The sequence below is a fragment of the Fusarium verticillioides genome, chromosome 7, assembly GCF_000149555.1.
Source record: "Fusarium verticillioides 7600 chromosome 7, whole genome shotgun sequence".
Classification (NCBI taxonomy): domain Eukaryota; kingdom Fungi; phylum Ascomycota; class Sordariomycetes; order Hypocreales; family Nectriaceae; genus Fusarium; species Fusarium verticillioides.
The window spans coordinates 1,331,927-1,345,352 of NC_031681.1; the positions used below are offsets into that span (position 1 = coordinate 1,331,927).

The following is a 13,426-nucleotide window of genomic DNA, read 5'->3' on the forward strand; positions in this document are numbered from 1 at the left end:
CGCCAAGAGCAGACATTAATTTTTCACCGTAGCAAAATCGTCAGAGAATGTCATCAAGGTAATGTCTATTCATTTGTGTCATACGTAGTTATCGTCTCGTATCCCTGTTTTCGGGAACCTATCTCCCTTCCAACGCCCGATTATATATAATATGAGTGAGTTTGCTATTCAAGAAAGGCCCTCGTTCAGCTATTCTTTTGAGCGTATCCTGAGCTGTCCGGGTTTGCGCATGTAGGACATGTTGATGTATGATGGGTGGTAAGCACCCGAGTTATCGAAGCCTTCGTTGTTGGGCTTCTCGCATTGTTTGGATTTTCTCTTCGATTTTGTCGTGATTCAGAATGCCGGGCATATATCCTGATGCGACGAGATGCCATGTCTTCTATCACCTCCTGACATTAGAATTTCTCTTTAAAGGTTTCAAGCTATAGCCGCATCTTAAGCGGTTCCTTCGTCCTCGATGTCGCAAACAGCTTCTAGGCTCTCCCTGGTGACGCGAAGAGCCTCCTCGATTACCGACACCGGCACAGCAAGACTAGGTTTAGCATCAGCCGCACCGTTGGTCTTGGGGGCATCGCCGTTTGTGGCGGGCTTGGCACTCGTTCCGTTCGAGCTCGATGATATGGGGTTGAGGGCAGAATCGTGGCGGACATCTTCGAGCACGCGACTCAGTAGGGCGGGAAAGGTTGTGACTTCGCCAGAGCGCAGCAGAGCGAGCGCATGCGATTGGATAACCGTGGGCCAGTTCGTAGAATGAGAGTTCAGCGCGTGGAGAAGAGCATCTTGTATTCTTGGATAATGGGTTAGTAGGTTGTCATGATGGAAACTGGCGAGGGAGGGTGGGGGCGTACTTTGAGACGTGACCGTCACGCAGAAGAACTGTGTTGATTTGGGACCGTAAATCTGGATCCAGAGTCGCCTGTGTGTGGTTTGCGGCGCTGGATGGCACCTTGACGGGGGTAGAGGGTGCGTTGTTGGACATGATGGCGATGCAGGTGGAGGATAATCAAGTTTGGTCCCGCTGAGGAAGAGCGTAGACGGGAGAAGACGGGAAGTGTCGATCTGAGCGGACTCTTGGTCAATCGCATTAGCTTCCCCTTCAATACTGAGCCAAATATCGTTTACAAGACACAGCGAGAGCTTTCGATCGGTCGCTCCGAAGCTCGAATGTTGCCCGCTGCGTCAGGAGTGTCGCTTCGTCTATCTCCTAGATAACAATTGAACTAGAACAATACGGTTAGCGGCATTCTCCGACTTGATCAAAGGGCCAAAATGGAGCTTTTACCCACCCACAATGTATCGCTAGAGCTCAACTCAATGATACAGAAGATAGAGGTTGATCGTCAGAATGTAGTAGCAAGGCTGAGGCTGGGGATAAAAGCTTCAGGGCACACAAGGCTGAAGTATATCTGGGTCTGATTGGGCGCAATACTCCACTCTGGCTGTGGCGGTGCTCCACAGAGAAACTTATTGTCCTCCTATCAACCAATCCCAATATTGGAAGAATAAACAACACAATAAGCTGTAACTACTAACTTAGAACAAGCACTTACACGCCCTGGACGACAATGAGATGAGAACTTAGCAAGACATCTCATTTGGTTAATAGAAGCCTCAGTAGAGCACAATGGAACTGTTCCTTCAAATCCATTGTCATTTCTCACTGTACGTTTCAGAGAGGTTTTTGCGGTTTCTATCCCTGGTCAAGATCTCTTCGCTTGCTGAGTGGCTTGTTTACGATTTTGAACCCTAGTAAGTCTACCTAGTTCATTGATTTACACCACGCACTACATATCGCGAAAGAGATTTTGTCAACCTAATCAAACTCATCTTGTGGGCAACATCCGGTCTAAAAGAGATTGAGATGTCATGGCACTCCTTGTTTCACGAGATTTGGTGATATTGCACTGTGGACTTGGAAATTTCCGTCAACTCAACACGATCAGTCATATCTCAATGCTGTTGTCAATGACCATTGGAAGTACTGTTCCTGTCCAAGATAAGACAACGGGCTCAAGACATAGGTTCTATCTGTCATGTTTGTTCGCCATCTCGAAACAGCTTAACAGTAAGGCATGGTTAAGCGAAACTTAAGTCTTATGACAACTTCATGCAACAAGCAGAGTTATTAAACCATAAAGACATTAAGATTAACGAAAAGAGCCTGAATAAGTTCTGCCTGTATTTCAGCATTCTAGGCCAGGTGAATTATGAGTCTATGGGACAATTGTATTATTTAGATGTGAGTTCTTAATCAGTTTCTGGAGGCTGGCAGGGGGGGCATATCACGAGATATGGCAACACTGTATCTCTTGGGTATAACGTGAAAAGAGACGGCCGACAGTCGTACATCGTTCTTCAATACATATAATGGCCAGTAGGATGCGTCCAGGTTGCTCTCACTACGTTCCCTGACGCCATTTTCTTCCACGTCAATAATGTCTGTAGAGTTGAGTCAGACTTGAGACGCAAAACTCGTATCATCATGACAAGGTCCCCGCCATTGGGCTGGGTTGCAATTCTAAGGTGCCTCACGACCAAGCCAATGGGTTGGCCGCTCGCTTCGATAAATTGGTCACGACATCGGAACAAACAAAAGTTATTCGCCATGGCTAATCTGGGATGCCGACGGCAGCGGACATATTGACCATCCTTTAAGAATGTCATCGACATGGTACGAGACGGTCTACTTACCCTGCATCCTCAAAAGTCGTTTCACTTGTGTAAGTCGTTGGAAGACAGACAACAAACAGATGCTCGTCTGACGGGGGGAAAGAGTTCCCCGTTCTGTGTACTAGGCATAACTTTGCGCCTTAAGAGGATGCAACCATCCTCATCCTTAACCAACAAGGACGATGCGGGTGTCATCCGGGGCGTACCATGGCCCATTGGTAGCACGATATGGCTATCGGGCTGACATTTGTGCCCATGACGATAAACGGACATACAAAGTTATGCCATGGTCGATGTCGATGGTGTTGAGCCCTGTGGTCGCTAGTGATTTGCCTTGGGTTATGCAATGCGTTCCGACGGGTACTTTACCCAGGCATCCACTTCACAGACTGGCGGTACGCGAATCACCAATCCATGTCAACTATCTCACCAGAAATCCCACTTTCGACTGAACTTGGACTGATGACTTACGGCCCGACCCGTTGGTATACCCGGTAATGACAGTTTCCCAGTGGGAGCCTGTATGTAGGAATTGCACTCACTCTTCACACCGACACATCACCGTCTCGTCTTGCTTGTTAACTTACCACGCCATGATCAAAGGAATTGAGCTTCCTGTAACAGTCTAGTGTAATTTTCCGGAAGCTTCACTCCCCCGCGCTGCACGGCTCTGTCCCAAGCCATCACATGAGCCCTTGCTGCCGCGAGATGAGATAACTTGGGGAAGTCAACCGAATGTTCTTGGCTGGGGGGGCAGTTGCTTGTTCGGTAGCTCGCCAACCCCGGTAGCCACCCCAAACATTGCGGTCATAGTTGTATAGGCGGTGAACAGCACCCAGAAAGCAACAAAAAGGCCCTCATAGCGAAAGCTATCGCATCGACCCATCACAGTTGCAGCTGAGAGCAGGGAGAGCTCTTGGGCTCTTGGGCTCTTGGACTCTCTTTTTAACACGTCAGACAGGCCCCAACTTACAGCTGTTCAAGGGTTTATTCCTTCCCTCAGCGATTTCGAGATAAGAACTTCATGTGAAACCTCCTGGCTATCTGGAGGGTTCCAAGGACTTGCATAGAATCTAGGAAGTCATGAGTAACTTGCCCTGATCGTAGCTTGGGAAATGATGCCAAAAGTGTAATGGTGATGTTTAACATACCCTTGATGCGAATAATAGACTCGTGAAAGTAGCAGGCGAGCAGGATCGCAAACGTTGCCCATCTCATCATATTTCATGACCTTTTGGCTAAGTGAAACGAACTTCTGTTGTTTTTAGTTCATGAAACACATGCTTCCGATAGGCCAGACTGTCACATCTGAAACGAAGGCACTTATCGCAAGCAAAGTAAACCAACCGTCCTGCATATTCAGAGTTGAGATTCCGAGCTGCATATTTCGGTCTCTGTCCAAGTGGTTGCAGGACGTCGGCTAGAGATCTCCCTGCTTCCCAAGGCGAGGAAAGAGAGAAATAGCCCACTTGACGAGCCCAAGTAGCATCCCAGCTTTCACATTTTTTAACAGTGTTATCGTTTCTTATCTCCCAAAAGTCTCAGTCACTCAGACACAGTTCACAACTTGTCTTTGACGGCTTCTGTGAGGCATAACCGGCTTCATTCAGCCGTTGAAAGCCCCGACAAGTCCCGCAATGCCATCAGTATTACTTCCTTTTGCAAGGGCTTGAGTATGATTTCGGCTCGCGGTGAAGCTGGTTGGACCCATTGGAGCGGAAACCTGCTAGACCTGCAAGCTTGTTTGTATCACAATGCAACCGTTATCGAAACTCGGGATGAACCCCATTTGCTGGAATAAACTTCCCGTTAGTCGACAGACTTGTCGGTGAGCCATGCCTTGAAGTAGCTATCTACCTGAGGTGATAGCATGAGGCATGTATGCACAGGGATGCATGTCGTCGACCCGAGGTGCCTAAACTCGCTGACAGGGTGGTGATTAGCTGGGCTAAGCCTCCCTCGCGATTGAGGCTGAAGTATCGGATTGGAGATCTTGCCCTTTGATGTGGGGGATGATCATCGAGGCTTGAGGCGAAGAACGAGCCGGAGCCAAAGAGTAGTGGGCCATCTCCAGGATCCCCTCGTGGTTGACCGGTCAAGTGAAGTACCGCGCAGAGCCAACGTCCCACACCACGCATCCGCCCATCACATTGCTTTGCAGCCACGCACATGTTTCCCCAGAAAACTAGAACAGGCAGCTGAAGTGTATTCAGCTGCATATTATACGTGCAGCGACGTTAGGGAGCCACGAGAGCTTAGTCAGAAGCGTTGCAAGCCATGAGGGACACCCCTTGATCGAACAGTGAGTGACACCGATTGCATGCTATTCATGCATTTTCTCGACATGATATAACCACAGAGAGCGGGGGGTGGTATCCTGGTAGAATGAAGAAGAATGAATGACTCGCCAGAAGCACTCAAGACGCAACATCAAATGGCGGCCATTATTAGTCGTATGTATCGTCCCGTATGCGTAGCTCCTTGTGGGCCTATGAAACACAAACCGATGGCGAGCCGCATATGGACGGATGTGTTGCTCTTGGCAAGGCCGAGACCCAATAGAACGGAGTTTGCATGAAGGATGTCTCTGGAACTGATTTCATTGAACAGAGTATTGAGGCCTGTATTTATGTGAAATTTACGAGTGCCAGAACGGGAAAGTCAAGTCTGATCCCACGGGCTATGAATGGGAATCGACATAATGATCAAAGGACTACCGGCCAGCCCGTAGCCTGTCAAAGGGCATTGAGCAGCACTGTACATCTAAACGAGTCCCGAGATGGGCTTGCCAGGACTCAATTGAAAACGCAATGCCTGTCGAATACTGCCTGGCACTTCGTAATGACAGCTCATTTCTCCTGCCGAGGCGAAGATGCATGAGTCGCTGGCGGTTTTGAGTTTCGAAAAAGCAATAACGCAGTATAAGCTAGGAGAGAGTGTCTATGGACAAGACATTGGCAGGGGTCTTCGGGGACAGGGTTATCTGTGCGTAGGCTTGAGGTTAACCTAACCTGCCATGATGACTGCGAGGTGAGTAACGTCGGATACAGGGAAACCGGCCACCCCCAGAAACCGGCCACTTTCCTCTACTATAAGCTAAGAAAATATAATATTTTTAAATATTAATAAGATATTATAGATTACTAATTTAATTTTTTTCTAATTTTATATTTATAGTTAAATAGCTTATATACTATTAAAAAAATACTATATAATTATATTAAGCTTATATAAGAAATTATAGCTATTTTAATATATAGAGCTTAAAATGTTAAGGAATTACTAGTATTTACTAAGAAAACCTTAACTAATTAAAACCTTTTATATAAAATCTATTAAAATAGTTATTAAAATCTACTTTTAAGATTATTATTACTAAAAGTATAAAGTTTTTAATTATAACTTTATTTAATATATATTATATAATATTTAATATATATATAATAATTTAGCTTTTAGTTTTAATAGTAAGTTTATTTATTATTATTAATATTAATAAAGCTTAGTAAAATTAAAATTATTTTTTATTATATTATTTTAAAGTAATAAGCTAGCTTATAAAGCTTAACTTATATAAATAACTATTTTTCTTATTTAATAATTAATTTTTAAAATAATATATATATTTATATATAGTTTTTTAAATATTATTTTAAAAACTTATTAATATTATTTTAAAAAGTAATATAATTTTATAGTATTTTTTTATAGCTATTATAAGTAATAAAAAGCCTAAAACTTATATTATATAATAACTATCTACTATAAATAGAAAGTAAAATTATTTATATATAGTATTATATTATTAATATATAAAAAATCTTTACTTTTTTTTATTTTAAGTTATATAAAGAAAGTTATTAAATATTTTATTTTCATTATCTGTTAGTGCAGGGTGGCCGGTTTCTGGGGGTGGCCGGTTTCCCTGTATCTGACGTTATGGTAGATCAGCGACCAATACGATGAGTGAATCCGGGGTCTTGAAGCAATAAGCAAAGAAAGGCATGTCACGCGGAAACAATATAGAGGAAACGAGATAGACGAGAGAAGAGAAGAGCCTTCGAAGCTACTCATGCCGGACAGTGGAGTTTGTGTAGGACTCAAGCCTAAGAGCTGAACGAATGATGCATCACCACTTGGGAACCGAATAAAGATCGGTATGATAGGTATGTTTTGACGAGTGTAAACGGCTCTTCTTACCTGGGTCCTTTGCTTGCGAGTTACGGCACACTAGACAAGTGTGCAGCTAGTGATATGGCACAGAAGATCATGGATCAGGCATCCTGAGCCAGCCGCGGAAGTTGTGAGAGGTGAGTTGTCAGACAAGCAATGGAAATCTCCATGAAGCCGGCAAGGTGTGAAGTTGTGGAGGGAAGCTGAAGAAGGTACCGAGATAGGTATCCCATCCAATCCAATCTGCCGGGCTGTACCTTAGTAGGTAAGGGAAGGCAAGGCATTGATGTTTCTCAGGTATGTAAGTATTCGGTAGGCAATCCCCACCGCCTCGTCCTTCCATTTTTGCTGAATCTTTCCTTGCCCATGCTATCAGGTTTTGAAAGTGTTGACAAGGAAGGTACAGGGCAGCGCAGGAAACGGGAATGTAGTGCGGTACAGCGCAGTACAATAAAGGAAGGAAGGAAGGCACAGCAGAGATAGAAACAGCAACAGTTGGCCTCAAAGACTCTGGGAGTTGCAGCCGGCGGCTGGCGACATCTCATAATGTAGGTGAAGGGAGGTTAGGTAAGCGAAGGGAATGCTCATATCGAATCGTATCGAGTCTCGATATCTTTCTGGTGGGAGGTGGCGAGTTAAGAAGGCGCCGTTAGAAAGGATATCCTTGAAATCAATATATGCATCTGAGTCAATTAGGCACTCGCTGACTATGCCCGCCTTGTTTTGAGTTGTGCAGACTGATGCAGGCTGCCTGAATGAACAAGATACCCCAGTATTTTGCTGCGTGAGATATCTGTTCATCTCTGGGTAGTATGCGTACAACCTACTATAGGCAAGTATTGGATGCAAGAGCTCTATGCTAGCAACCTTCAAGTTTCACTTCGGGGCATACATACATACGCATACTCACCTACGTACCTATGCATACATAATACATACATTATGTATGGCATCCCGTAGCTCATATCTCATATTGCTCTGTAGCACCTCGTATTACCTTGATCACATCACATCACATCACATCAGCAAGTCTGACTTGATCTGAATGGCCTGAATGGCCTCACTTCTCGCTTCCCCAGATAGCCCATGGCGTAACACGTACCTGGGTGCGGATGCCAAGCAATATACTATCGGGGTGAATTTGTTACAAGATGGAAATAAAAAAGGCATGGATTTGCTAGATCTCGACCCGGCCCAAGCCCCTTCGACTAGATGCAGTCGTCTGCAGATATGACACCACCCACTGCCCACAACAACATACCGACCTACTACTAACACCACTTTGATTAAGCTACAGGACCCGAAGAAAAGGGTGAGACTTGAATTGGTCGGAGTGAGGCGAATGTGCATGTTTGCCTCTTTTAGAATGTTGATTCTCACATTCAGCAGCGGTATTGGAGTGTTTGTCTCTCTGGAGGTGTCCTCACTTACACCGAGAAGAGCGGTATCGATTGTGGAGGTGGGGTCATTATCACACTCAAGGTACCTATAGTCAGACATTTTCATGATCTTTGGCTCTGGCGAACAGAACTGGATGCCAATCCATACCGTTTTCCATGTTTAGAGCACCGAACGTTACTGATCAGTTAGCAATGGAGGGTTGTGCCAATTTGGCTTGGCTTCGAATTTCTTCCAAGCTGGGCTCAAGTGCAAGCTGCCATGCCATTGCCATGGCTCACTAAAACCAACACTAGGATCGTGACGGAGCGGCTCTTTGAGCCTTGGTGCTTGGCTACCAGTCGTAATCAGTAAAGGGCGGAGAGGGGCGGCCATCCGCTTGTCCTCTTAGTCTGACCGGGTCACGCAGTCTTCAACCAGTCATTCCCATTTCATGCTATGGCTCGCGGGACCGTGACCTGGGATACCGCAACAGCAAGTACAACAGGTGATGCGGGCTTAACATTCCATAACTTAGATTCCGCTATTATCTTTTCACGTGGCCTGCCTTTGTTTTCTCCTTTGCTTTCTTTTTACCCGTCAGCTCATTTCTGCACCTTTACGAGTTTGCCCATAAGTTACCTGAGTTGAATTGAGCTTCCGTACCGTAACCAGTAAAGGTCCCGCTTTGACGGCGGCACCGGTGATGGTGGTGATCCATAAAATGAATACTAGGGGGACTGGACCCCTGAGAGGATTGGCGGAATAGGTGCAGTACAGATTACAGATGGCTGTTGGACAAGAGGCACAGACAGGCGTCTTTTGTCTACTCTACTGTCCTCGACTCTTCCACCTCATCGAGGACACTATCCTGTACAAGACAAAGGGTCTGGAATTTTAGTGACAAAGACCGGGATTGTACTCCGTACGGCGGCCCATGTCTCACAAGCTGACTGTTCTCGTGGCTCCCATGCTTAATCAAGATGAACTGACCTGTCAAAGGCTTAGACACCCATGCTTGGCTGGCGGCCAGACGCCGGGGTATTGCATCAATCGGATAACTTGACGCGAAGCTATTCAAGTGAATGTTGTAGAGACCACAGGTGTGTCTTGATGACTGGCATGAGCTGTGCACGACAATATATACCAAATTTGATTTGAACAACGGGCCCAATTACCTGCAGACACTTATGCAGGAGCGCAAGCGGTGAAAGAGAAAAGTTGCTAATCATCTCATGATGAAGCAGAGGTAGCGTTGTAGCTATTGACGGTGAAGAGACAAACAACACGACCGAAAATTTCTGCTTCTTCACCGAGAGTGTTCCAGTCAAAAAGGCACTTGCAGATCTCATTTGGGACTCATGAAGATCAAATCACAGCTCCATCCTAGCGCGGACCGCGACCCAGTGCAGTCATTCATATTGGATACCGAACATTAAACCCTCATGGTGGATAAAATAGATTGATCAATGGAATCCTTTTCTTTGTAGCCAAGCATTCGCTAGTAAGGTATATAATGCTGCTAATTAGCTCGGGCCTGTTGTTCGGTATTAGTAGATGTTGGGGTTATGGCTCTTCAGTTGCCGAGGTAGTAATTATAAACACATGAAGAGTTCACATTGCAGATAATGCTCTCCAAGTCTGGCAGAGACAATAGAAGCGATGTTTGTACGATACAAACTACCTTACCATGGACTTAGTCGACTTGTAAGTCGTGACGCGTTACGACAGCTATCCAATACATACAGCTCACCGGCAGTTGTAAGAAAGAGGGTCGAGCTAACAGGCCTCAGGACAACAATAGCAGCCTCTGTGGAGTCAGCACATATTCAAAGTGGAGGAGCGTCAAGCATCATGAGTCCTTGGTGGTGACACCTGGGCACAAAATGGTGGGGAGAGAAAACAGAAAGACTTGAGACGCCATCGAGAAGGTATGGAGACACGGATCACCCTTGTAAGCAAAAGCAAAACCATCAGTGAATAGTTACAGTGCATCCGCTACTGGATTGGATGTCAGCAAAAATTAATTGATCAGTTGAATAATTGACCATTTTAGCCGCCCACTCATCTTTGTCAGTTTTCCAGAATCGGATGCTGCATCGCCAATCTTAGCTTGCACACCAGGGACTGCACTCTTCCTTGACCTGAATCTCACCTTATCACTCACCTTGCGAATCCGACATCTGGCAGCAGCACGGAATTCGACAGACCCACTGCAGTCTGCAGCCAATGCTTTCCCACCAACGCAACAACGATCGATCTAGAGAGCAAAGAGGGGACTATCAGCTCCAAGGTTGGTAATGTTGATACAGTTTCTGGTGTAGTACAGAGCCAACAATGGGGGCTTTTGCGCAGATGCTCGTTCTGTGGAAGCTGGTACACTCACTGTAAATACTTATCACATACAGTACATCGCAAATACCTGAGAACCTGTTTCACCGTGCATCGCTCGCTGCATGATATCGTATCGCATCGCTGCTCAGCGCCGCCCCTCGCCTTGACACTAACCCAACAGATCCCTGAGTATTCTAGGACTTGTGTACAATGGATGGAACGGAGAAGATAGGTACCTATAGGTAGTCAATGGCAGATGGCACAGCCAAAGCTCATTCGCCAATTGCTGCTCAGTTTTCTCTTTCCTCTCCTCAGGGACCTGCGTCAACTCGCATACCTACATGCAGGAAACTACTGTAGCTGGCGCAATAAGGGAAAGATCAAAGACAATCATCTGCAGCCTAAAAGTTTGTGACACGACACGACAACACAGTATGTGCGACCTGCCCGCCGGTGAAGGAGGGCTGTCACTTTTCTTTTTCTGGCGGGAGAGCAGCCCACCCCTCCTCTTTGACCCCGGCTTTTCAGCAATTCTTGTCTCGGGAATAAGAACGCCATCATGACTTCTCAAGCCAAGACTCAACAGTGATGATCTGCCCGGCCAGATCTCTCCGCTCCTTTCCCCCGTTGCTGGCCGAGAAACGTCCTCCTGACTCGGTCTCCCATATGACTTGACTCGGATGACGATGGCGGAGTAGAGGTGGTGCTGTGGATGTGGAAAGGGGGTTAGGCAGGGCAGAGCAAACTACGTCAGGAGCTCAGATCTAGGTACACACATCTATACCTAGACAAGGTGAAGGCTGGGATCTGGCGGTCGGGATCGAAGATGGTGGAGGACTGCTGGGCACGGGATGGAGTAAAGCCTTGGCCAGTCAGTTTTCAGCATAGAGAACTGAGGCACTTAACATGAAGGTTGTACTGTACTCGATAGATCAGATTGGAGTAGAAACTTCGATGAACTGAACTCAAAGAAGGAATTGCCAGGGTTATAGTAATGACGCCAAGGCAAGCCTCTTGATACCGTACCCGCAGCCTACAAGCCCTGCCAGGCACGATACGTGATCTTCATTCGACCTGCGTGGAGTGGTCTCTAACAGCTTCTTCTTCTTTGGAACGAAGCAATCGAAATCGCAGGTTGTGTTGGAGGTACAGTACGGGGTACATGTTCCTGTGCAACCATTACACTGAGCTAAGGCACGGAACATGGAAGTCATGGTCCTCACTTACATCATCACTATCGCCATCGTCTTAGCCAACGTGACCACTTACACGGCATGACAGTTCACACCAAATGTTCCAGATGTGATCGCTGAGGAGACATGTATGAATTTCATGAAGCAATGAGAAGCAGGCATCGGGTCACTAGGAAGAGAAAGAAATTCATGATTATTGACACAAAGACGGAGACATACACACCGCTCAATCAAACCGATTAGACGACTAGCCATGCAAGTCCTCTGAATTCCTGGTTTGCTTTCACAAATCAACATAGCCCGTCCCATGCGGATTCGTTTCCTTGGTTTGTCATTGGACTGCATAGCCATTTCATTGTGCACCAAAAGGCAACAATTGATTGAGCCCATGATACAATAAAGCGGATGACTACTGTATGTAGTCTACCGAAGCGCACAAACCAACACCATCAGCCGCTGGGCGGCGTTCCGTCCGGTCAGTGCAACGGATTATCGAAACTTTACTCGGGAACAGGGAGGGTTGAGACGGGATGGGTTGGCTGGACTGGATTGAATAGGTCTGGTCTTTACTTTGTTTACACACAGTCTAAATTGGGACATCTTCAAGGCTGAGGTGGTGCGCTATCACGATGCCCCTTAAACCAATAGGGGAAGTCAAATTGAAATAGAGTATTTTGGCTGACCATCCACCATGACTATTTTGGTATATCTGATCACTTTGCTTGCTTGGCCTCTCAGTTCGTTATTCGCAGAACAGCCGTGCTGCCAACAAAACACCCGACGATGGGTCTTGATGATGATGAATTCCAATTTCCCTGTCATTGCATGACTTCTATTCTTATTGATTAACCTTGACCTGCCATCTGGGGGAACCTGGCCGTTGGTCAAACAATCCCCGATCTCACCTGAAGCGGAACCATACTAGACAAGGTGTAGGTCGTAGGAGAAGTGAATGTTGTATTGGACCCGTTTCCCTAAAAAAGAACAGAGAATGATATCCATCCCTTGCAGTGTCAATGGATGACAAGCTTTATTTGCTGTTAGTTAGTTGTGTGCTTTACACGCAATCATCAACAGGCACATGTCGTGCCATTCGAGGTCGAGCTTCATGATTGACCCACGCAAAACAACAATTTAGCCAGTCGGTGCATGTGTTTTGCAGTACATACGTACATGTAATGTATAATAATAGACAGATATCGATTGTTAGACGCCCGAGTCGCGTCCTAATAATAACGCTGTCTCTCTATATGCTGAGTTTGCCATTCGTTTCGATCCCTACTGCTCCCGCGGCACCAGCGTTATAAGCTATCAGGTCAGGTCTGTCAATGCCCAAAGCGCCGAGTCTGCGGATCATCCATCTATCGTCTTTACCATTCTTTCATCGTGATTCACACTCTTGGCATAGAACAACACACAGACCCTGCCAGGCCAAAGAGACAAGCATTGAACTCAAGTTTCCGTCACTCAGATAAACCCGGCAGAGACCCATCAAATTCCTGGTCGACAACAGACCCAAAGACAAGAACGACGTGAGGATAAAAGCGTGGACCAAGCCAAGAACCGCGGCCCCCCAGAAAGGACTCAAAGAGGACCCTCTTCCCAAGACTCCCCACCAAAAGGGACGCTCCACCCTAAGTACCTACCCTAGCTGCTTCTGGGTACACTGTTGAAGG

The 13,426-nt window shown here is 46.2% G+C and overlaps 3 protein-coding genes across 3 annotated transcripts; all 3 read right to left on the reverse strand.

Annotated features, from left to right (window-relative positions):
* Window positions 1-38: 38 nt before the first annotated feature.
* Window positions 39-1,361, reverse strand: FVEG_06967 (hypothetical protein). The gene is made up of 3 exons (XM_018895442.1): window positions 1,290-1,361; window positions 852-1,223; window positions 39-790 (listed from the first exon to the last, which is right to left on the reverse strand). Exons 2-3 carry the CDS (start codon window positions 980-982, stop codon window positions 439-441), a joined length of 483 nt encoding a protein of 160 aa, XP_018752690.1. The 5' UTR covers window positions 983-1,223; window positions 1,290-1,361; the 3' UTR covers window positions 39-438.
* A 2,801-nt stretch (window positions 1,362-4,162) lies between these two features.
* FVEG_15969 (hypothetical protein) lies at window positions 4,163-5,067 on the reverse strand. The gene has a single exon (XM_018905197.1). It carries the CDS (start codon window positions 4,890-4,892, stop codon window positions 4,527-4,529), a length of 366 nt encoding a protein of 121 aa, XP_018752691.1. The 5' UTR covers window positions 4,893-5,067; the 3' UTR covers window positions 4,163-4,526.
* A 2,072-nt stretch (window positions 5,068-7,139) lies between these two features.
* FVEG_06968 (hypothetical protein) lies at window positions 7,140-7,391 on the reverse strand (the record flags this gene model as incomplete). The annotated part of the gene is made up of 1 exon (XM_018895443.1): window positions 7,140-7,391. The coding sequence occupies one exon, from the start codon at window positions 7,389-7,391 to the stop codon at window positions 7,140-7,142; it is 252 nt and encodes an 83-aa protein (XP_018752692.1).
* Between the last annotated feature and the right edge of the window lie 6,035 nt (window positions 7,392-13,426).

Coding starts and splice junctions, on each gene's coding strand:
- FVEG_06967 (XM_018895442.1), bottom strand. CDS start 982: ATGTCCAACAACGCACCCTCTACCCCCGTCAAGGTGCCATCCAGCGCC. Junction 791..851: donor CGTGACGGTCACGTCTCAAA/GTACGCCCCCAC, acceptor CCATTATCCAAG/AATACAAGATGCTCTTCTCC.
- FVEG_15969 (XM_018905197.1), bottom strand. CDS start 4,892: ATGCAGCTGAATACACTTCAGCTGCCTGTTCTAGTTTTCTGGGGAAAC.